Here is a 22808-nt window from a genome sequence, read left to right on the forward strand (position 1 = left end):
AGTCCACTAGCATTTAAATCTGCTCATCACCCACCGAGATTGATCTGCAAGAAGTAGACAGATGATGAAAGGTTTCTGAGAACTGATGCCTCCATAACCCTTTCCTGAGCCAGCCTACCTCCTTCCCCAAATATGTGAGCGTTTTCTGTCTTAGATTTTATTTCCTTTGCATCTTTCTGTTTCATTCATCTCAATGATTACTTTGCCTTCCCTCTTGCTCCTCCTTCTTCTGCTCCTGCCTCAGGGGAGCACTGGGTAAGAGACAGACGGGAGGCATTGGATAAGAGACAGTCGGCAGCCTGCATCAGGAGCCAGGGGACCGGGCTGGTGTCTGTTGAATTCCTGGCTTCCTGCGCTTTTCTTCCCCTTTAGCCCCAGAGACCCCTCTTTTAGGGGCAGTGGTGTTGAGGGGAATGTCCTGCCTTCAGGATAGTCTGTCTTTGGTCTGGTTTTGCTGGTCTATTTCCCTGCTTTTCAAGTTGCAGAAACAGCATTGTGGAGATCCTGGCTGTAGAAGTTGTTAGCTGAAAAGATCCTGTAATTAATATTAAGTACAGGAAACGACTGGGCCTGATGATTTGAAAGGCCTGCATTCTTTCAGTTGCTTATCTTCAGTGGCCCGAGAGGCTGCAAGTGGGAGTATGTAGAGGCTATTTCCTTCTCCTCCTGGGGGGATGCTGGCCGTGTGCTGTCTGCCCAGGGCCCCTCCTGCATTGCTGTCTCCAAAAATAACCCTCTTAAAGGAATGATGTGTTAAGAGGTAATAAAATAACAACCATATCCTTATCATGGCTCATTGAAGGCCTCCTTCAGTAAATACTTACCAAATACCTTCCTCAAACTTTGAAACGCTTTTATTTAAAGGAAGAAAAGAAATTATTTCCCAACAAGCTAATAATTGAGGCTTGTGAGCCTGGATTGGGGGAGGGGAGGCGATTCTGTTACTGTTGGCATTGAACCCTCGTCTTCCCAGGGAGAAAGAGAGGCAAGAGCGGAGGCCTGGGGAGAGGTGAGACATCATTCTCCTATTCTAATGAGGAAATAGTGCCTCAGAAAAGGAGAGGGTGCAGAGAAACCTGCTGGCACTTGAAGTCATTCATTTAAGTGCATCTTGATTTCACATAAACCAGTGCCTGCCTGCCAAGGAGCAGAAGTCCAAGTTAAGAACTTTGCCCCAGAAACTCAGAGTGGTGCTATTGCTTACTTCCATGTTATCAAGCCTCAAGGGATACCTTACTGAAACATTCCATCAAAGACGAGAAATGAAACCTCTTTGTACAAATGTGTACATGTGTGCGTATGTGTGTACATATACTCCGCACGTGTACCTGTTCAGTTAATGCATTTAAATTGCCCTAAATGTCTGTCTCAGAGACTGTTTTTTCTATTCCGTCTCTTTTTTCTCCCTTCTGCCTCTCCCGCTCCTTCATCTTTTATCTCTTACCTGTTGTGTTTTGGCTGAGCCTTAATGGATCACAGCCTGAAAAGCGTCTTCTTGGGACACGAAGGGTGATTTTTGATGCAGCCTACATAAGTGTTTGTGACTTGCTGCCCTTGTTGAAGCAAGCTAAGGGGCCTGTCCTGTCTGCAACCCACAGTCCCAACTGTGGCATCATCACCTGTCCGGCTGTCTGTCCCCAAGCTGGGACTTGGCACAGAAACTAGTAGCGAAACTGCCTAAGGAGCACCGGCTATATATTGTGGTGTTAATGGCTGCTGTATTTGATCTAAGTGTGTTTGTGTGTGTGTGTGTGTATGTGTGTATATACATATTTAAAACTAGCCTCAAGCCATTAAGCACAGTGTTGCTTTAGGATGTATGTGTCTGCCTAACTTAAAAGCAATTTTTTTTGTAGTTATTACTGATCATATTTAAAATGACACCTATAAACTATGAAACTTGTTAAAACATAAGCACTGATTATTAAAAGAAGTAAAGCACCTCTTATGTAAATATTATTTGGGCTCTAATGATCTACTGATCTAAAGTGTTTTGATTTTTTTTTTTTAATTACATTTTGGGCTCTCAAAATTTTCATGAGTGCTGAAACTTGCGTAATTCTTGGTAGTGAAAATACCGTCATCATCCGTAGGCAGTGCAAGCTTCCATGCAAATATGTGGGGTGGTATTTCTGTGTTCCCCAGGGGTGCCTGACACAAGCCTTATTCCTGCTCCCTCTTTGTACCCACAAGACTTATTCACAGGCCATTGTGTTTTCTAGAAGTGGAGAAGGATAATGTTTCTAGGGAAGCGAGAAAAGAAAAGCAGTGAGAGCTTCTTTGCGCTGACCAGTCAACTGGATATCGACCACCTGTCTTCACGGGAAAGAAATAGATGGCAGTGAATAAGCGAGAGTCTAGTTTTCCAAGAAGCTCAATGATTTTCCCAAATCAATACAGCTCATCAGGCCTCAGAACAAAGGCTGCAGGGGAGGCGACAGTGATGGAAGTGGCTCTGTGTTCTTTTGTGTATTAAACCATAAGACCCATGGGGAAACAAGGTTTCTTTAGCCAGTGGTTTTTTTGTTGTTGTTCCTTCTTTTTAGAGCTTATTCTATGTATTTTGGGTGGCGAGGGTGGGGAATCCTTTCATGTTTTTTTTTTTTTTTTTTTTTTTGAAGATTTCCATAGATTGTATCCTGATGATAAAATGGACTTTTTAAAGAGATAAGCTAGTCAAGTAAGAAAGATACCGTCTTTAAAAATGTAGATTAGAAACAGCATTTTGCAATTGCTTCTTGGTATTGGTTTAGCATATTTATTTGGATTAAGGTCTTAGATTTTTTTCTTGTTATTTATGGACGGGCTTTAGATGAACCAAAAAGAACTGTCTCAGTGTTCAGATTAACCTGTGGCAAATAAAGAATCATAAGTCTCCTCCCATAAATGAACCTTGTTCTTAATGTCCTGAAAATAACACCAAACCCTGCGAGGAATGCTGAACTGTCATTGGAGAGGTTATAATTAACATAGATAGAGTGGTGGCAACATTTTCCAGCCCTCGACAGAGAACATTTATCCAAACCAGCAATCTTTAGCCCTTCAGTCCTTTAATCTTTAAGCTCACTGTGCTTTCATAAAGCTGGACGTGAACACCAGAGCAGTGTGTCTCTGGGGTTTATGATGGGGGTGGCAGCACACGAGGGTATAAAGTGTTTCATTGCACTTCCCCTTGTTAGTGCTGCCCTATCTCCCAACTCCATTGCCTCCACTATTTGTTCAGATAAAGCCCAGTGTTCAGGGTGACTAATCGCAGCACTGTGTTCCAGATGGTTTGATTACAGGATGTGGTTAAAGTGGCTCTTCAAACATTCAGCCCAGCAGTAGAGCTCTTTAAAAAAAAAAAAAAAAAAGGAATTTTCTGGCCACGTGACTCTTACTTTTCTGGTCCTGATGCTCTCTGTATCCTTAGCAGAGGTAATAGCAAATAGTCCCTCTTCTCTTTGTTAGGTGCCTCATTGGCAATCCGATTGTGAATTTAAAATCCCCCCCAAAGTCTGCTTTCCTGTGTAGCTCAGTTGGTAAAGCATCTGCCTGCAGTGCGGGAGACCTGGGTTCAATTCCTGGGGTCGGGAAGTTCCTTTGAAAAAAGGAAATGGCAACCCACTCCAGGCAGTAGTCTTGCCTGGAGAATCCCATGAACAGAGGAGCCTGGCAGGCTACAGTCGGACGTGACTTAGTGCTATCTTTCTTTCTTTCCAAGAATGATAAACTCCACTTTGATCTTTGAAGAAGACCTATCTATAAGGCTGGAAGCTCTGAAGCCGGAAAAATGAATAAGTGTACTAGACAAGACTTGGCTTTTTAAATAGTACCCGTGTTGGATACAATAAAACCAGCACAACAAAATACGAGAGGGAGGGCATTCAGTACAGAGGAGAGGTGATAAATGTTACCTTGTACAGTAGTCACGCTGTCTAAAAAGAGTTATATGATATCCTGAATATATGAACTTTATTCTGTACTTAGGAAACAGCATATTGTGACATATTTATTGTCACTCATGTTTTCTCCTAGGGGAGAAAAAAACATATATATGCACACACACACATATACATACACACACAGAAGCAAAGAAATGTATAAACTTAAAAAGATGGTGCCATAAACGGGTTCCATTTTGGTATTATTGCAGTGACGTTTCCGTTTACTTCACAAGCACACATCCTGGTCGTCCAGATGTGGCAGTCTGAATAAGAGGGCCAAGAAACGATGTCAGAGACCAAATTTGGCATTTGCACTGCTTGGCAAAGACTTCTGTCCCAGGGATGAGGCACTTTAAAGACTCTGCAAGAGTCTTTAAATTGTAATATAAACAGAGTTTGGCTGATCCACTGGGAAATCAGGCATTTGCCCAGTTCTTGAGGAAACATCTTCACAAATCACCAGAAACAGTAATTCATAAACCGTATTTATAACATCTTCAGAGCAAAATCTCTCCACAGAGCGTTCCCATCATCTTTAAACTAGTGGAAGGTGATGCTTATTGAAAAAGTATGTAATCCTGAAAAGAACACACTGGGCAGTGTCCTTGCCTGGAGAATCCCAGGGACGGGGGAGCCTGGAGGGCTGCCGTCTATGGGGTCACACAGAGTCGGACACGACTGAAGCGACTCAGCAGCAGCAGCATTCAGATCTGGATTTTCTTCAGTCATCATGCAGTAGTCTCTGGGAGTTGCATGAACTCCCTCCACGTGCTGGGCACTGTGCCCATGGGTACGGTAGGTGCAGGACACTGCTCCTGTTTTCAAGGAATGGAGTCTGGTTGGAAGAGACAGGCCTCTTGTGTATATGAGTGGAGTAAGTTGTTAAAGGGACCATGTAGTTTAAGTTAAAACAGACTCAGCAGTATTCAAACAGTAAGAGTTTATTTGCTGCTCATCCAGCGTGGACTGAATTCAGTGTTCCTATTGGATGGGGGCTCTCTTTGTCATAGGCTCCTGGCTAAAGCAGACTCTACCATCCTCTTGTGACTTTCAGAGTCACCGTGGTCTCTGTCCCAGCCAGCCAGGAAGGTGAAGAAATCAGAGGAATGTGCATGGGAGATTCTTCTGGGCTAATCCTGGCAGTGGCACCTATCAGTTCATTTGCCTTTTACAGAACTGAGGGACAGGGCCCTATCTAACCCACAGGGAGGCTGAAAAAGCTGCTAGCTGTGGACACAGAGGGAAAGCATGGATTCTGGGGGCCTCCACTGGGGAGAGCGTTTGGATGGAATGCAGTGGGGACCCAGGAGGAAGTAGCCATTTTTTAATGATGTACAAGGTCTTTGTGTCTGGAGAAAATTCATGAAAGAGTGAACGTTAGACTTGGTCTCTGTGTGTTAAGTCACATCAGTAGTGTCTGACTCTTTGCGACCCTGTGAACTGTAGCCAGGCTCCTCTGTCCATGGGATTCTCCTAGAGTGGATTGCCATGCCCTTTTCCAGGGGATCTTCTCAACGTAAGAATCGAACCTGTGTCTCTTATGTCTCTTGCATTGGCAAGTGGGTTCCTTACCACTAGCCCTACCTGGGAAGCCCAGTCTCTGGTTCTAATTTATTAGAAGCCTTAACTTGCTTTGGGAATTTGGGTGAGTCAATCGAAAGTTTTATTTTTTACGTCCACCACCCCCCGCCCCAGGGCAGTTAAAAACGTGGTATCAAGAATGATTGAAGAAACTCGTTTATGCTGGAGGGAAAAAAAGAGGACAACACGAGGTGAAGGGAGTGTTGACATGGTCATTGTCCTTGTGTGGGTGAAAGGCTGTCAAGGGGACTGTCTCTAGGGTATCAGAAGGCACAGCCAGAACCTAGGTGTTCAAAGACAGATTTTAGTTCAGAATCAGGAGCGTCTTTCTAACAAGATGACTAAAAAATAATGGAACAGTCCTAGATACCAGTGAGAGCTTCTCCAACCCCTATCCCCTGCCCCTTTAGAGTTGAAGCACGAGGGAAAAGGGACCCACAAATATGAGGCCTTGTTCCACCCATTGACCTTTCACCCTTCAGTACCTTGTGACCTATAGGTTTTCTACTCTTATCAACTTCCCTTTCCATATCACTAGCTCAGATGCCCAAAGCAAGTCTTGTTTAGTTATCTCTGCTTCGGTTACCTAGAGCAGTCAGATGAGGCCAGGGTTAGGATTACTGGTCTAGGAGCCTGGTTGCCTTTTTAGGCAGGGCAGTTACTGTGAAAGTCTCATGCTGGGTCTAGTTGAATAAGATGGGTTAAGGGACTTACTTTCTACTATGGGTAATATGCTAACTATACTTCCACTTCTGGAATAGCAGGTATGCTTATGTTCTGTTTGCAGACTTTTAGAAGTGTAAAGTCTGGATGGAGTTACAGGCAATCTATAGCTGATTCCATAGCACTAAATAGATTCCTGCTGCTGCTGCTGCTGCTAAGTCGCTTCAGTCGTGTCCGACTCTGTGCGACCCCGTAGACGGCAGCCCACCAGCCTCCCCCATCCCTGGGATTCTCCAGGCAAGAACACTGGAGTGGGTTGCCATTGCCTTCTCCAATGCATGAAAGTGAAAAGTGAAAGTGAAGTTGCTCAGTCGTGTCCAACTCCTAGCGACCCATGGACTGCAGCCTACCAGGCTCCTCCATCCATGGGATTTTCCAGGCAAGAGTACTGGAGTGGGGTGCCATTGCCTTCTCCGAAATATATTCCTAGTGTTGTATATACCCTGTAGATGTACAATAAATGCTTAATGGGCCTGACCATCTCTCTGGGATCACTTAACTGCTAAGTGTTGACAAGAGGAGATAATAGAACGCCATGAATGTCGAATCCTTATGGGACCTCAGGGCTCTTTTGGCTTGTAGAGATAGGGAAGGGGCTCATGTTATAGAACGCAGATCACCTTCTTATTAAAGTGTCTTGTAGTGGTAATGCTTTGTGGGGGCGGCAGCTTAGATTGTGCATTAGGATCTAAGACATACCCTTAATACAAGGAAGAAAACTCTATGTGGGAAGCACACCCAAACCACCAACTGCTCTTTTCAGCTTTATTTTTTCTTCACTGGTAGTAATCTTAAGATATTTTTCAAATATAAAGTATTACAGGGCAGGCATTATTAGCATTTTGAGGAAAATCCATGCCCAGTCTGTGGGTGGGAAAAGTGAAAGTGTTAGCTGCTCAGTTGTGTCCAACTCTTTGGGACTCCGTGGACTGTAGCCCAACCAGGTTCCTCTGTCTATGGGATTCTCCAGGCAAGAATACTGGAGTTGTAGCCATTCCCTTCTCCAGGGGATCTTCCCAACCCAGGGATTGAACCCAGGTCTCCTGCATTGCAGGCAGATTGTTTACATCTGAGCCACCAAAGAAGCCCTATGTGGATAGGAAGGGAAGATGATCAATCTAGTGGGATACTTGAGATGATAAAGATGGAAAGGACTTGTACAGTGTCCCCAGCACCTGACAAATTGGCAAGATGTTTGAAAGAATAAATGTGCAGTAAAATTAATTCTTTTGGAATAAATGTACATTTATTTTTAGTTTATGTGAGAAAAATAACCATACCCAGATTTCTAAAATTTGAACTTTTAAAAGGACTCATTTTCACAAAAGTATAGTCTGTTTTGTATCACCACGGGTTAGAAAGTGTTCAAGATGTGGTGACTTCAAAAAGATAAGTCCTTTATATGCTTTTTTAGAGCTCAACACTACCTTTGTACTTGGCCGCTCACAATAGGATGTTGTCTGAACATAGACTTCCTGACAAAGAAACAGTACGCTTTGTAGTTTATATGAGAAGCGTTCCTTAAGCCCTCATTCCCATGCAGAGCAGATTGGGCTGCATAAACATGTGCATGCCTGTATTCCGCACATGAATTCTAGGCTGACATAAATATTCCATGACATTGTGAAGTGGATTGTGCATATAAGGGAAAAGTAGACCAAACACACGCATTTAATTAGAGAAACTATTCAGATCTTCTTGGGATTAGAGCATTTATTTGAGCATCTTTTAAAATATGGAGGGATTCTAGGAAAATTAGCCTAACTTATTGAGGCCCTTTTAGGTTGAAAATGGACATTTTTTAAAAAGAATTTTATTCCCACCAAGTGCTAATAATGGTGATTGTTACTTGTACTTAGATAAGTGTGGCGTCTAGAAATAGTATCAGGCGATGGGAATAGTTTTGCAGTGTGGAAGTTGTTTCGCCTCTGATAGCTTCACCCGATAACCCCACATACTCAGTGATTAACTGCTGCATATTGGGGTCCCGTCCTCTCCGGCTCCCAGGTTTCCCTTTGTCCTGTTCCAAGACCAGGAATTCGATGCTGAGGGTGGTGTGCAGGCTGGTGTGCTTCGTGGAGCATCTCTGCGTGGGTCGTGGTGGGAAACTCAGCGCGGTCACGTGGACAGTAGCCTTTCATCACACGGACCAGCCCGCATTGATTTATGGAGCTGGGCAGCCCGCTGTCCCCAAGAGAACCCCGGCTTGGGGAGCGTGCCCGGGCCTCGTGGACGGTCCACCGCTGCGGCAGCCGGGCCGCCTCCTCTTCCCCTGGCGATACTTCTTTATCCCCAGCCTTTGCTCCGGGCGGCCGCCCTTGGCTCAGCCAATCAGACGCTGGCGTTCCCAGCAGGCACCGGCCAATCCACGGCCAGCATTTGCTGGAAACGCGAAACCCTTAGGGGAAAAGCAATAACAAAAGCCTTTCACTGCAGACAAATGTTAAGTGTCTGTGCAGACTTTTCCTGTTTTTAATTTTATTACTGTAAGAATGGAGGGTTTGTTGTTTCTTTCATGTTTCCTTTCAAGCAATTTTAATTATACATTTGTGCTACATCAGGGACTCAGGAACGCAGTGATTCAGCCTATTGCATCTAAAGCTAAAATGCAGTAACCTTCTGGCAATACAGATATATTCCTGCACTGTAAATATAGCTGACATGCTAAAGAATTTTAAGCAGCTGCAAAGGTCTTTGACACCACACACAGTGCCCCAGAGAGCAGATGATGAGAAAAGCAGCTCCGTCTTCCCCTTCGCCTTGTCTCCACCCCCTCCCTTTTCCTGAAGGGTTGTGCTCATAAAGAATCCTTTCCTCCAATTGTTCTGTCTTGTGCACATTTTTACCAAATGCCTAATTACCATTGACTCTCATCTCAATACGCATTTTTATACTCAATGACTTGAGTGTGGGTTTTTTTTTTTTCCTGTGAAGGAATTAGAATGGAATCAACTATGATTTGAGGAAATGCTTACTTTCCTTCATGTAATTCCCCCGCCTCCCACCACCTCCATTGATATAGTGAGTAAATTCAGCTGTCACCTAAGTAATAGTAACACAGACCATATGGGAAACAATTTTTAAATCTCTTTTTGGGACTTTTGAAAGAAATCCTTTCTTCCCCACTACTTGAGTCCCAACTATCCAAATATTTTACCTGCTATTAAAGACATTCCCAAGGAAATGAGTCTTACCTTGAGAGGTGTCCCTTACCACAAAGGAGTTCAATACAAGTTCTCTGCAGAATTCAAATGGCAGTGAGCAAGTGTGTAAACCAGCTAGAAACAGACTTTGAGTATTGTCTCTTGGTGTTTCCAAGGAAGAAGGAAGACTGGTGGTTTATAGAAACTAAGACACACTTACTTTATTTCTTTACCCTAATAGTTTATATATGTCTCAAAAGCAAAATCTACCTCCTTTTAATGTGTGCTTTTAAAGAAATAAGTTTTTTTTTTTTTTTTTTTTTTTAAGGCACTTGTCCTCTGGAGAAATAAAGAGGATGTTATATTTTGTTTCCCTCTGACATTTGGTATACTAAGTGCACTTAAGTTAGTAATTCACAGATGCAGTGCTAAATTAAATTGTCTGCAGAGCAGTTGGGAAAAGCAGAATGGCTTGCAGGAAACAAGTGTGTTGGTTTTGAGGGTTTGTTTTTTTTTTTTCCTTATCCTCCGTGGCAAATGCTTACTAAAGTTGATTCTAAAGATAACCCCAAGAGCAAACCTATTGTGTACATACATTTTCTTAAGAGGGCTATTTTAGGAGTCCTTAATATGAAACAAGACCAAACAGTGAAATAGATACCATACTAAGGCTAATTCTTGTCTCACAAAGCCAGAGAGGAGAGGATTAGGAAAAATAAATCATAGCTGATTGTCTCCTATCTGAACTCCAAGCTCCCTCTTGCATGCACATCATTTTTTTCCCTAAATAAAAATCACCATTATTTTATTTTGTTGAATTGGAAACAAAACCGATTCCTTTCAGTCACTTTCTGTTTTAAGCACTGGTAACTGGCGCTTAGTTTTTGTTGGCTGCTTGCCAAACGAAAGCAATTATGTGTAATAATAGAAAAATTAAGAGGTGAGTGTTGCTGTTTTACAGCAGGACATGGCAAAAACCATTTCCTTCTGTCAGCAGTATCTTGATTACCCTCTCACACACAGCCTTACCCTTTTGTACCACACAAGTATGCTCATGAACACACGCGCACACACACACACACACAATTTCCTGTGGGTTTTTGCTTGAGGTCACTGAAACCAGAAAGAGGAAGAATGCAAACCACAGCTTTTGAAAGCAAATGAGAATAGAGCTCTGCTGGTAAAAAGAATAGTAATAATAAATGAACTGGAAATAGGGTAATTTGTGCTAACCTTGGTCCTTCTTCACTCCCCACTCCTGCAGGTGTCCTAGTGGTCAATGTCACGTGGAGGAACAAGACTTACGTAGGGACCTTACTGGACTGCACCAAGCACGACTGGGCCCCTCCCAGGTAGGCACAGGGCCTTTGATTTCAGCCTCTGTCTTTCTCTCCTCCTCCCTCGTCTTCCCCTCTCCTTCTCTGTGCAAGGAAACTACAGAGAGAGACTAATAATACTTGAAAGGCAGGTTGTAATTGAAACCAAGCAAAAGAGCAATGAGCAATTCAGGGTTGAACACAATAAAATGCAGATGCCACATTGCTTGTTTTTAGGGTGATCGCTACTTCCTGCCCCTCCTCTATCTCCTTTGTTTTCTTTTTGTCAACACGGGAATTTGAACTGCGTTGGAAGCTTAGCTAGCTGAGCTGGTTTTCTGAGGAAGAACATAAGCCATTGGTAGCCTGATCTGTCCTAGGTATTGAAATTGTCAGTGGAAGAATTGGGTGTCTTTTCCTCATCTGGGCCCAGCTGTCAAGCTGCTGGGGTGTTGACTGCTCTTTACCACATTGCATGCCTCATGATTTCACCTGGCTCCTTTGGAAGTGCCCATTTTGACGGCTGTTACTTGCTTCCCTAGGTTCTGCGAGTCACCAACCAGCGACCTGGAGATGAGAGGGGGCCGAGGCCGAGGGAAAAGGGCGAGGTCTACCGCAGCTGCCCCGGGCTCGGAGGCCAGCTTCACAGAGTCCAGAGGGCTGCAGAACAAGAACAGAGGCGGGGCCAATGGGAAGGGGAGGCGGGGCAGCCTCAATGCCAGCGGGCGGAGGACACCCCCGAATTGTGCTGCTGAGGACATCAAAGCCAGCCCCTCCTCCACCAACAAAAGGAAAAACAAGCCTCCGATGGAGCTAGACCTGAACTCCAGCTCCGAGGACAGTAAGCCCGGGAAGCGTGTCCGCACAAATTCCAGAAGCACTCCCACCACCCCTCAAGGGAAACCAGAGACGACTTTTTTGGACCAGGGCTGTTCTTCTCCTGTGTTGATTGATTGTCCCCACCCAAACTGCAACAAAAAGTACAAGCACATCAACGGCCTCAGGTACCACCAGGCTCATGCCCACTTAGACCCAGAGAACAAGCTGGAGTTCGAACCAGATAGTGAGGACAAGATCTCAGACTGCGAGGAGGCCTTGAGCAATGTGGCGCTGGAATGCAGCGAGCCAAGCACAAGTGTATCAACTTACGAGCAGGTGAAGGCGCCAGTGTCCCCTGGCTCAGGGAACCCCCCCGGCACCCCCAAGGGAAAGAGAGAGCTCCTGAGCAATGGCCCAGGTTCTGTTATTGGAGCGAAGGCTGGGAAGAATTCTGGCAAAAAGAAGGGTCTTAACAATGACCTCAATAATCTTCCAGTCATCTCCAACATGACAGCCACCTTAGACAGCTGCTCAGCAGTGGATGGCAGTTTGACTGTGGAAATGCCCAAACTGGAAGCAGAAGGATTAATTGACAAGAAAACCTTGGGAGAGAAAGAAAAGGGCAAAAAAGCCAACAATTGCAAAATGGACAAAAACCTCTCTAAACTTAAAACTGCCCGGCCCATTGCTCCTGCCCCGGCTCCCACACCCCCGCAGCTAATCGCTATTCCCACTGCAGCCTTTCCAAGCACCACTACGGGGACCATACCCGGACTGACCACAGTTGTTCAGGCCACACCAAAGAGTCCTCCGTTAAAACCCATTCAGCCAAAGCCCACAATTATGGGGGAGCCCATCACCGTGAACCCAGCCCTCGTGTCACTCAAGGACAAAAAGAAAAAGGAGAAGCGAAAGCTGAAGGACAAAGAAGGGAAAGAGACGGGGAGCCCGAAAATGGATGCAAAGCTGGGCAAACTCGAGGATGCCAAGGGGACTGGGAAAGATTTATCCGGACATTTTTTAAAGGACCATCTCAGCAAGAATGAAGGGCTGGCAAATGGACTGTCCGAGTCTCAAGAGAGTCGGATGGCTAGTATCAAAGCCGAGGCTGATAAGGTTTACACTTTTACAGACAACGCTCCCAGCCCTTCCATCGGGAGTGCCTCAAGGATGGAGTGCAGCACTTTGGTGAATGGACAGGCGCCCATGGCCCCGCTGCACGTGCTGACCCAGAACGGGGCCGAGAGTTCTGCAGCCAAGACGAGCAGCCCCGCCTACTCAGACATCTCCGATGCTGCTGATGACGGTGGTTCTGACAGCAGGTCAGAGGGCGTGAGGTCGAAGACCAGTTCCCCATCAGATATACTCTCTAGTAAGGATGGCTCTGTGAAAGGACATTCTTCAACGACAGCACAGTCATCTCAGATGAAAGAGTCCCACTCTCCCTATTACCATGGCTACGATCCTTATTATTCTCCCAGTTACATGCACCCTGGGCAAATGGGCGCCTCTGTAGCTGGGAATGGCGGGAGCACACAGGGAATGAAGATCAAGAAGGAGTCTGAGGAAGAGGCGGATAAGAAAGACAAAGCAGAGCAGCTCGAGGCTAAGAAAGTGGACCATAACCCTGCATCCTTACAGCCTCAGCACCAGTCGGTGATCACCCAGAGACACCCGGCCCTGGCTCAGTCACTGTTTTACGGCCAGTATGCCTACGGGCTCTATATGGACCAGAAGTCTCTGATGGCCACCAGCCCTGCCTATAGACAGCAGTATGAGAAGTACTATGAGGACCAGAGGCTGGCAGAGCAGAAAATGGCCCAAACTGGGAGAGGAGACTGTGAAAGGAAAAACGAACTCCCTTTGAAAGAGCTGGGCAAGGAGGACAGTAAACAGAAAAACATGCCATCGGCCACAGTCTCAAAAGCTCCCTCTACTCCAGAGCCTAACAAAAACCATTCTAAACTAGGGCCGTCAGTGCCTAATAAAACTGAGGAGACAGGTAAATCGCAGCTTCTCTCCAGTCACCAGCAGCAGCTTCAGGCCGACAGCTTCAAAGCTAAGCAGATGGAAAACCACCAGCTTATTAAGGAGGCTGTAGAAATGAAATCTGTCATGGACTCTATGAAGCAGACAGGTGTAGACCCAACCTCGAGATTTAAACAAGTAAGATTGGGGAGCGTGGCCCCCACAGGGAGAGAGCAGCCTGAGACTTGTACATGGCTGGTCTTGATCTGGTTAGAGTTCTTCACAGGAAATCAACCAAGGGTTCCTTAGGCTGGATTTCTCTTCTCTTGAAGTGTTTTAAGTGATTCTCTCAGGATTTCTTGTGTACCTCTGAAATGTACATTGCTCACTATTTCCTTGTCATGTTGTGTAGTAAAAAGAATCTTGGCTACATGCTTTGCAGATTCATGTTCCCTGCCACTGACTGACTCTGATGAAGTCCCTTATTGTCTTACTGAGTCCAGAGTGAGGGAATTCTACCCTGTGGTGGCTGAGGTCCCTCTAACTCCAAGATTCTGAGTCTGAGAACTCAAATAATTTGTTCTTTTACATTTCCAAATTTATTTTGGCATCTTCTGGGGATATTAAGACAGGGTCCTTAAATTCACATTTCCTACTTATCTTTTTGATGAAACTTGGGAGTGTCTTGAGGCGTCTAGACTTCTGTTTTTTGCGCTACATGAAGGGCCTCAAAGCAGGGTTCAGTGCCTCTCGCTTGTGAGGAGTGAGGAGCTAGGGGGATGGGCCTCGGGCAGTCATCCCAGAGCCCCGCGGTCAGCCAGCTTGAGGTGAAATGTGCCGACACCTGAAAATCGGTCACCGTGAAACCACACATGTGCTAGCATTTTCTGTCACGATTCAGACATCCTGACTCAACTGTAGTCCCAGAAGTATTAATTCTGGTATTTCCCAGCACCCCAGCCCTCACTTAGAGGGGGCATATAGAGGTCCACAGTGAACCAGAGCAACAGAATCCTTTCTTCATGCTTTTCTGCCCCTAAGCACCCAGTGGGTTTGTAGCGTGAATGGGATGGGTTGCAGGGGAGCCACAAAGGTCATTTTAAAGGCCCTCAGTTTCTCCACTTCTGGAGTCGAATCAGGCTGTGACACCACAGGGCTGCATTAGAACTGTGCAATTGGAGGGGCGGGGGGTGCATGTTATGGATGCCTTTGTTTACTATAGTAAAGCCATAATGTGTGGTGTTCATTTTTAATTTTGTTTGGATTAATGAACCGATCTGGTTTCTATTCAGCCTTGGCTACAGTGGATGAAGAAAGTGTATTAGGAAACCAAGAGTTCCCCCCTCTAAATGATGTTAATTGATACAATTACTTAAGCTATATTAAAACTTAAACAGTAGGTAAAACTTAATATTATCAGCTTGAGTTTTTTATATTCTTTTTACCTATGTAAGATAGTAAGGGAAAAACGAGAGTTAGATTGAGTATGTCTGAGGGTGTTATTTAATGTTAAGAATTAACATTAATACCCCAGCTCTGAATTCCAGCCAAGCTAAGTTTTGAAGCCCAGCTCCACAAACTGGGCAGCATTGTGACCCTGATATTACTTGAGCTTTAAGAGCTTTGCTTTTGTCTTCTGTAAAAGATATTATTAATCATGCCAGCCTTAGACATCATTCCTTCGTAAGAGGAGGCAGTAAAGCTCACAGTGTAAGCGTATAAATAAATGTTACCTCAGTATTAGAAGTAATAGTAATAGTGCTTTCATGGTGATGAATGAGTTTTTCTTAAAAATGTTAATTTTATTTTAATAAGTCTTTTTTCCAAAACCAGGATCCAGATACAAGGACATGGCATCATTATGTATACCAACCCAAATACTTGGATCCACAAAAGTCAGAAGAACTTGATAGAGAAAAGAAATTAAAAGAGGATAGTCCCAGAAAAACCCCCAACAAAGAGAGTGGTGTGCCCAGCCTTCCTGTATCATTAACAAGCATCAAAGAGGAGCCCAAAGAGGCCAAACGTCCTGATTCTCAGTCCTTGGATGAGGGCAAACTGAAAAACGATGATCGGAAGACTCCCGTGAACTGGAAGGACTCTCGGGGAACCAGAGTGGCTGTCTCCTCGCCCATGAGTCAGCATCAGTCCTACATACAGTACTTGCATGCTTATCCTTACCCGCAGATGTATGACCCCAGCCACCCTGCATACCGGGCTGTTTCTCCCGTCCTAATGCACAGTTACCCTGGTACGTGTCATGGGTTCTCACTGTATTGGAGGGAAGAGGCTGTGTTCAAGTACTAGCTGTTTTAAAACTCTGGATAAATTAGAGGCTTCAAGAGTGACATTGTGTGGCTTGTTTTTAATGCTATTTAAAGACGTCCCTAAGGTGAAATGGAATTAATGGCAGATTTGTTTTTAGATGAAATGTCAAACTAGCTGTAGTTTCCATAGGATCTGATGGTCTGCTGTAGCTATGAGACTGACAGATATTTTATTGCCTAGGAATACATTCTGAACACTTACTGTCATAATCATTACAGTTATTGTTCTTTTGTCTTAATTGCACATGTAAACAGATGAAATGGCTATAAGCTTGTTCTCTTTTAGAACCTCTGATCATCAGGATGGGTTAACTGGGAGAAGAGAATCGGAGAACCTCGATACAGTTTAAAGACGATATAGCCCATTCTTAATGGAATATTCCCTATTTTAAGATCTCCGACTCTTATCCCAAATTCATGTAACCCAAATGGTTTGTTGTTTTTGTTTAAAGATGTCGTTCGTAACTTGATGTGGCATTTGTTGTGTGTCTGCAGGGGCCTATCTCTCTCCAGGATTTCATTATCCTGTTTATGGGAAGATGTCAGGGAGAGAAGAGGCAGAGAAAGTCAATACCAGCCCTAGCATCAACACGAAAACAGCCACTGAATCGAAAGCACTGGATTTGCTCCAGCAGCATGCCAACCAATACCGCAGCAAGTCTCCTGCTGTAAGCTTCCTTTTGTTGTCACTTAAAAGCACTGTGTTTTAAGGGGAAAGGGGACAAGCGAGAGAACAGTCTTGAAATATAAATGGCTTTGGAACCCAGCTGTGATTTAAGAATGCTGTTTTGTTTTGTGTTGTTTCCTAATAAGGAAAGAATGGCATGTTTAAAATAAGATGCTTTCACACACGAGGGGAAAAAATGTTAAAGCATGTATGGTAGTAGCAGCCTCTTCTGTTGGAAAATCTGTTACCTTGCTTACCCAGGAGGATGCTAGTCAGCCAGACATTGAAATTCATAGGAACCAACCTTTGGTGCAGAATACTTCTGATGCACTCATGTGCTGCTGAGCCGCTTGGCTAAAGAGTGTTGACTGCATCCATTGTGCTTCGACATTGACTCCTCCACACATCCCTGTAACTCTGCTAAGGTGATTCAGACATATGTCTTTGTGAAAGATGGCTCTGCTTCCCCACCCCCTGCAAAGAAAGTCCCAGAGACTGTTGGGAAGAGAGAAAATACAAAGGATGTGGTAGTTTGGGTCTAGAAAAAAGAAGGTTGGAAAGATTAAATATAGGCTTTGTGATGTGTATCTGCGTGTGTCCTGAAACTCAAAAGAAGCTTAAAAGAAAATGATTTATGCATCTTTTAACTGTGAGCACTCCTAGTATAAAGTTTTTTTTTCAAGTAAGAAAAAGAGCTTTAGTGAAAGGCTGATTAAGTTCAAATGAGTAAAAAATGTCTCAGAAACACAGGATCCTCAGTCAAATTATGATTTTAGAGGACTGGAACTTCTCTGAGTGTTCAAAGATGGAAAGATTTTGGAATTCTTCCAGAGGCACAGGGCAATGGTTTCATGCGCTTGATATTGATGTAATCTATAATATTAGGATGTATGTTCTCAATGGAGCTCAATATAAAGATAGGTTTAAAATTGTGAGATACATTCTCCTCAGAAAATGTAGTTAAAATAGAATAGTCATCAGAAAACTTGACCTTAAAGAAGTCTCTGCAACACCTTCTTCTCCTTCATCCCTATGTGAAACTTGTTTTTAGAAAGAAATTGGGTCAATTCTAAACCTGCAATTATGAATGGGAATAGAGAAGTCCTCTTATTTCACTCATTTGAGGAAAATGTTGATATTGCTTTGGCTCAGAGCAGGACTATAGTGTTGGCTTAATTCCAGTTGAAATGCATGTCTTTTGAAATGATTTACCATTAATAAAGAATTTCTAAGAGTCTGTGTATTTACTTGTTTAATATTAGGAGTACCCACTGCTGAAGGGACCAGGGAGGTTTACTACGCCCCTCCAAATTGTTTCTCAAAGGATTAAGGGGGGAATCTCTGTCTTTTCTTTTGCAGCCTGTGGAAAAGGCCTCAGCTGAGCGGGAGCGGGAAGCCGAGAGGGAGCGGGACCGCCACTCCCCCTTTGGCCAGCGGCACCTGCATACTCACCACCACACCCACGTGGGCATGGGGTACCCACTCATCCCTGGGCAGTACGACCCTTTCCAAGGTCAGCAGCTCCATTCTCCTTGTGCCTTTATTCATCCTGCTTTGAAAAACAGTTTCCAAAACTGCCTTTCTTGTCTTCAAATGAAAAGGTTGAGCTTTGAGTTAATTAGCTCTGGGGTGGAATTTTAACACTTCTTTCCTGGTATATCCTTGGGACACAGCTAAGGGTATTCCCACATCTCTGTGTGTTTTGATGAGACGTGAAGTGGCTACCACTTAATAATTGTCACTTATTGATGTTATTGGTGGTGGGCAGTGTCTGGGGCACCAAATATAACAATCAGAAGATCAGATAGCTGCTTCAGGAAAAGTGTAGAAGACAGGGAGGGATGGTGGGAGGCTTTGGTGAAATGACTTCCCTTGATCTCTTCAGGCCTCCAAGTTGCTCCTTTTCCCGAGGAAGTAAAGGGAGTCATGCGGTCAGGGTCAACACTCTTTATAACCTAATCCTGAGACTTCCAGCCCTTTGCTATTGAAACGTGGAGTAAAGAGGAGAAATATTTTTAAAAGCCATAGCACTGACATGAGGAACCACAGACAGTTCGTGGTGTTTTAGCAGATTGTCCTAGCTCTGTCAGCTCATGGCCTGGGCAGGGAGGGGCAATATCTTTACCAGTAGAGCACTTGCTAGGACCTTGCTGTCTTAGCTTTGACTGCAGTAACAGAATACCATAGTCTTTATGGCTTTAAACGACAGAAATGTATTTCCTCATAGTTCTGGAGGCTGATAGTCTGATACCAGGGTGCCAGCATGGTTGATTTCTGGTGAGAGAGCTCTCCTCTTGGCTTGTAGATGGTCACCATCTTGCTTATGTATTCCTGTGACTTCTTGGGGGACCAAGAGGTGGGGGGAAGAGAGTTACTATCTCTTCTTAAGGGACACTAATCCTTCAAGATCAGCGCCTTACCCCTAGGACCTCATTTAACCTTAATTACTTCCTGTATAGGTCCAAATACAGTCACTTTGGGGGTTAAGGCTTCCACGTAGGAATTTTGAAAGGGCACAGATTGAACTGTGGACAAGTATCTGTTTGCCAGGTTCCTTCTTACTCTGCTGTCTGAATACGAGATAATACATTTGAAGGTATTTCCAAAAGTAGGAAATGCTGTCCAAATGTGAAAGGGTCATTTTAATTTATTCATTCCATGTTACTTGGTGTCAAATAGTGGTGTTAAAGAAACCATAGAGAACATAGAAGGAGTCATTTCCTCAGGGTTTACTTTTATTTCCTCTATCTTTTTTCCATGATTGTTTTCTATAGAATTTAAAAGAATTTCCTATTAGGCAACTTCATGCCATTTGGATCTATTATATTCTCTTACTGCTCCCCTGCTCTTGCAGGGTGAAAGTTAAGACTGTTTCTAAGTTCAATTCAGTGATTCCATGTACCTTATGGGATGCATTGTGTTCAGTCACTGGGGAAAACGTTAAAGTGATAAAAGTTATTATGAAAGTATTGTATTCTAAGCAAATAGCGTGGCGCTCCTATAATTCACTGTGACTTTTGATTCCTGTTGTTACCTGGTACCTATTATTTCTCCTGGGCTTCCTATTCAGAAATGCGTGCAAACCATTTAGCACCATGCAGAGCCAGAGAGATGGAATGCTGTATTCTCTTTGAATAGCTATTAAGAAAACCACAGAGTATTCAGTGAAGAGATGGACTCTGGTTAGACTGAGCAGTTTGTATTCTGTCCTTGCTACATGAAACATTTCGTGTGTGTGTGTGTGTGTGTGTGTGTGTAAAAAGGCCAGATTGCTACTCCCTGGTCCGCAACCTTTCACCATTGGACCTGCATCTACTCTTAACCTTTCTGAAAGTCACAGAAACCCTGCATTTTTCCCCCATTAGGCCTGACCTCTGCTGCCCTCGTTGCCTCTCAGCAGGTGGCTGCACAGGCATCTGCATCGGGAATGTTTCCTGCACAAAGAAGGTATGTATTTGGAATCAGCTTTCTAGATAGAGACGTCGTAATGGGTGGGAGGAAACAAGTGTAGGCTTTTTAGACCAAAACCTTAGCTCCTAAGGGTTTGATATTGTTGTAGTGAATGTACTTACTATGTCACCGTATTTCAGATGCAGCTTCTATACTGTGAACCTCATTTTTATAGCTGTAATGTACATTAGTAATTAACTGATCTGTTTCTTTAACAGTTCTTAAATTGTCTTCAATGCTTGTTAAAACAATTCACTCTAACTCCCTTTGTTTTATTTTGTTTAAAAATGAAGTTGCAACTGAAGGAGTTTACTGTCATAGTGCTAAAGTGATGTTTGTTCTTTGATATTTTCAGTTACTGCTCAAGTTGTTTTAAAAAGGAAAATAATTTATTTTTCATGTTGTATATCATTACCCTTGTGTTCATTCACTTTCTCTGGGATTGAATTCCTTGAATTGAACAGAATTAAAATAAGTCTGTTGGTCTTACAGTTTTCTTATTCTCAGTGTCAAATGCGGATGGAACATTTGCTAAGGTTTTCTTTTCTTTTGCAGAGAATAACAAGATTGGAAATGTACGTTGTCATGTGACTGGATCACATGGGGAAGCGCTTATACAGACATCAGTTCCATGGTGTTAATTTGAAATGCCTTAATGGCAGGCAAAAACCAGTCATTTCATTTTTGTAAATTACAGATTTTATCACAGAGTAACAAATGTTGCTGTAATTAAACTTCTGTTTTATATATATATACGTATACATATATGTATATATACATATATATATATATATATATTCTTTACTTTTTGTATCAGTAACCAGGCTCAGACACACAGGGTCTGCTGCCAAGTCGCAAACCACTCAGTAAAGGAGATAAAAAATGTATTTGTCAAGTTGGAAAGTGTTAGCCTCAGAAGGCTGCTTACTTTCTTTTTTTTTTTGCTTTTGCTTTTCAATTGTAAATAAATAATGTTATGTATCAGTGTGCCTGAACCTTGCATATCCTTCATATAATTCCCATGAACCCCTCAGAAAGGCTAACTGTGATGATGACACTTTGGTACAATTTAGATGTCTATATGGTGGCTCCTGTTAAGATGCATCAGTGTAAAATGTTCCTGTAGTCACTGTTCGTACTTGTGTATTGTGGAGAAAATACTTTTGGAAGGCATGGGGTTGCCAGTACCACAAGAACTGTGTTGTATATAATGTAAAGATTAAAGTGGGGAAATAATGAGCATCTGTGAATAATGAGGTGTCATTTTTGATAATCTTGAATGGCAAATAACCCAATAGCCTGCATACCAGAGACATCTGTGATTGTTCTATTACTTGAATAGTCCTGCAGTTTTTTGTTTTTTTGTTTTTTTAATGTTTACAATTATCCAGTTTTAGAAGAGAGAGACTTTAACGCCATTGCCTGGTTACTTGTTTTATGCTGTAATCTAGTTTATTTTATGTAAAATGTATATTGAATGCTTTCCTTTTTTATACCTGCCTTAAATAATTTGGCAATCAGAATTAAAAAGGTTTTTTTTTATATATATATAATGGCTTCTTGTCTGTCTCATATTATTTCTAGCTGGCTGATAATAATTCTTATTTTCAAAGAACAGTTCCTTAATATCTATGAAGGTCCAGTGTGTTAAGATATAGTACAGAGATATTAACTTTTCTTATATGATACCCAAGTTTAACAGCCAAATAGTGGATTTAATTCAGTGCATATATGTATCTTTATTGGGTATTTACTCTAAACATGAAATGTAGTATCACTACAGATTTCAGGTTTATGTGGTATGGAATGATAATTCCAAAGATGTTAGTCTTGTGGATATGTGAACAGTAGGTAAAATGTATGAAAAGTTAGTCAGCTAGCCATTTGATTGACTTGTCATTAGAATGTTTTACTGGCATTCATTATGCTGAATATACAGAATTAACTGCTTCCTCTTTTTTCCTTTCTTTGCTTCCCTCCTTCCCTTTCTCTCTTCCTTCTCAGCAAATTCTGTCTGAGCACCTACCTTATCCCAGGCACTGTACAGGTGCTGGGTTACAGCCATGAACAAAATTCCTGTTTGCATTTTCTAGTAGGTCTGGGTAAGCATAATAAAGTATGTAAGTTATATGCAGAGTATGTTAGATGGTTGATAAATGCCCTGGAGAAAAACAAAGTCTGGAAGTGGGCATGAGGGATTTGTGGGTGTTTACGAATAGAGTGATCGGGAAAATCTCTCTCAAGGAGATGAGGAAGCAGCCATGTGCATCTCTGGGGGAAAGCGCTGCAGTGAGATGCAAACACGAAGCCAAAGCCCTAAAAGTGGGGGTGTGTATCATGTGTTTGGACTGGTTGATGCTTCATCCCAGCTGTAAGTTTTAATGATTTTACTGTAATTGCTAATGATGGTTCTATCCCTTGGTTTCCTAAGCTGACAGATTTTGTCTTGTTGTATTTCGGTTAGTTCTACTGAGGGGCTTTTGCGTCGCATATGTATAGATATTTGCAATCAAAAATACTTGCTTTATTTTTGGAAGTCACCTGAAAATGGTTTTTGCTATGAATATCATCCAACATTTTTTATGGTGTTTCATCCCTATGCTTCAGAGGATTTCACCTATTTTTCCTCATTCTTTAAATTTATCAAATTTTTTCAGTTCTTAGACCACATCTTGATGTACCCTTGAAGACCTAATGTAATTTGTCTTATTTTGGTTAAACAAGTGTGATTTCTCTGTTCAGAATATCATTTGAAGTGTGACTTTTGGTTGCCTACATGTTGCCTCAGTTCTAGAACTGACTGAACAATTCACTGTCGACACAGAACCAGAACTAAGGTCAACTTACATCTTCACCAGCTGCATTATCATGTTCCTGGTAGTGGCTGG

General features: G+C 43.0%; 1 protein-coding gene across 3 annotated transcripts in view; it reads left to right on the top strand.

Annotated features, from left to right (window-relative positions):
- ZNF608 (zinc finger protein 608) overlaps positions 1–21472 on the top strand; it is a 108736-nt gene extending 87264 nt beyond the window's left edge. For all 3 annotated transcript variants that reach the window (XM_005900886.3, XM_070374066.1, XM_070374065.1), the window contains 7 exons: positions 10638–10725; positions 11232–13674; positions 15310–15727; positions 16299–16471; positions 17830–17983; positions 19836–19917; positions 20476–21472. In XM_005900886.3, the coding sequence (XP_005900948.2) occupies positions 10638–10725; positions 11232–13674; positions 15310–15727; positions 16299–16471; positions 17830–17983; positions 19836–19917; positions 20476–20482 (3365 nt within the window). In that variant the 3' untranslated portion in view covers positions 20483–21472. The remainder of the gene's footprint in view (positions 1–10637; positions 10726–11231; positions 13675–15309; positions 15728–16298; positions 16472–17829; positions 17984–19835; positions 19918–20475) is intronic.
- The last annotated feature ends 1336 nt before the right edge of the window (positions 21473–22808 follow it).

Source organism: Bos mutus, chromosome 7, assembly GCF_027580195.1.
Source record: "Bos mutus isolate GX-2022 chromosome 7, NWIPB_WYAK_1.1, whole genome shotgun sequence".
Taxonomy (NCBI): Eukaryota; Metazoa; Chordata; class Mammalia; order Artiodactyla; family Bovidae; genus Bos; species Bos mutus.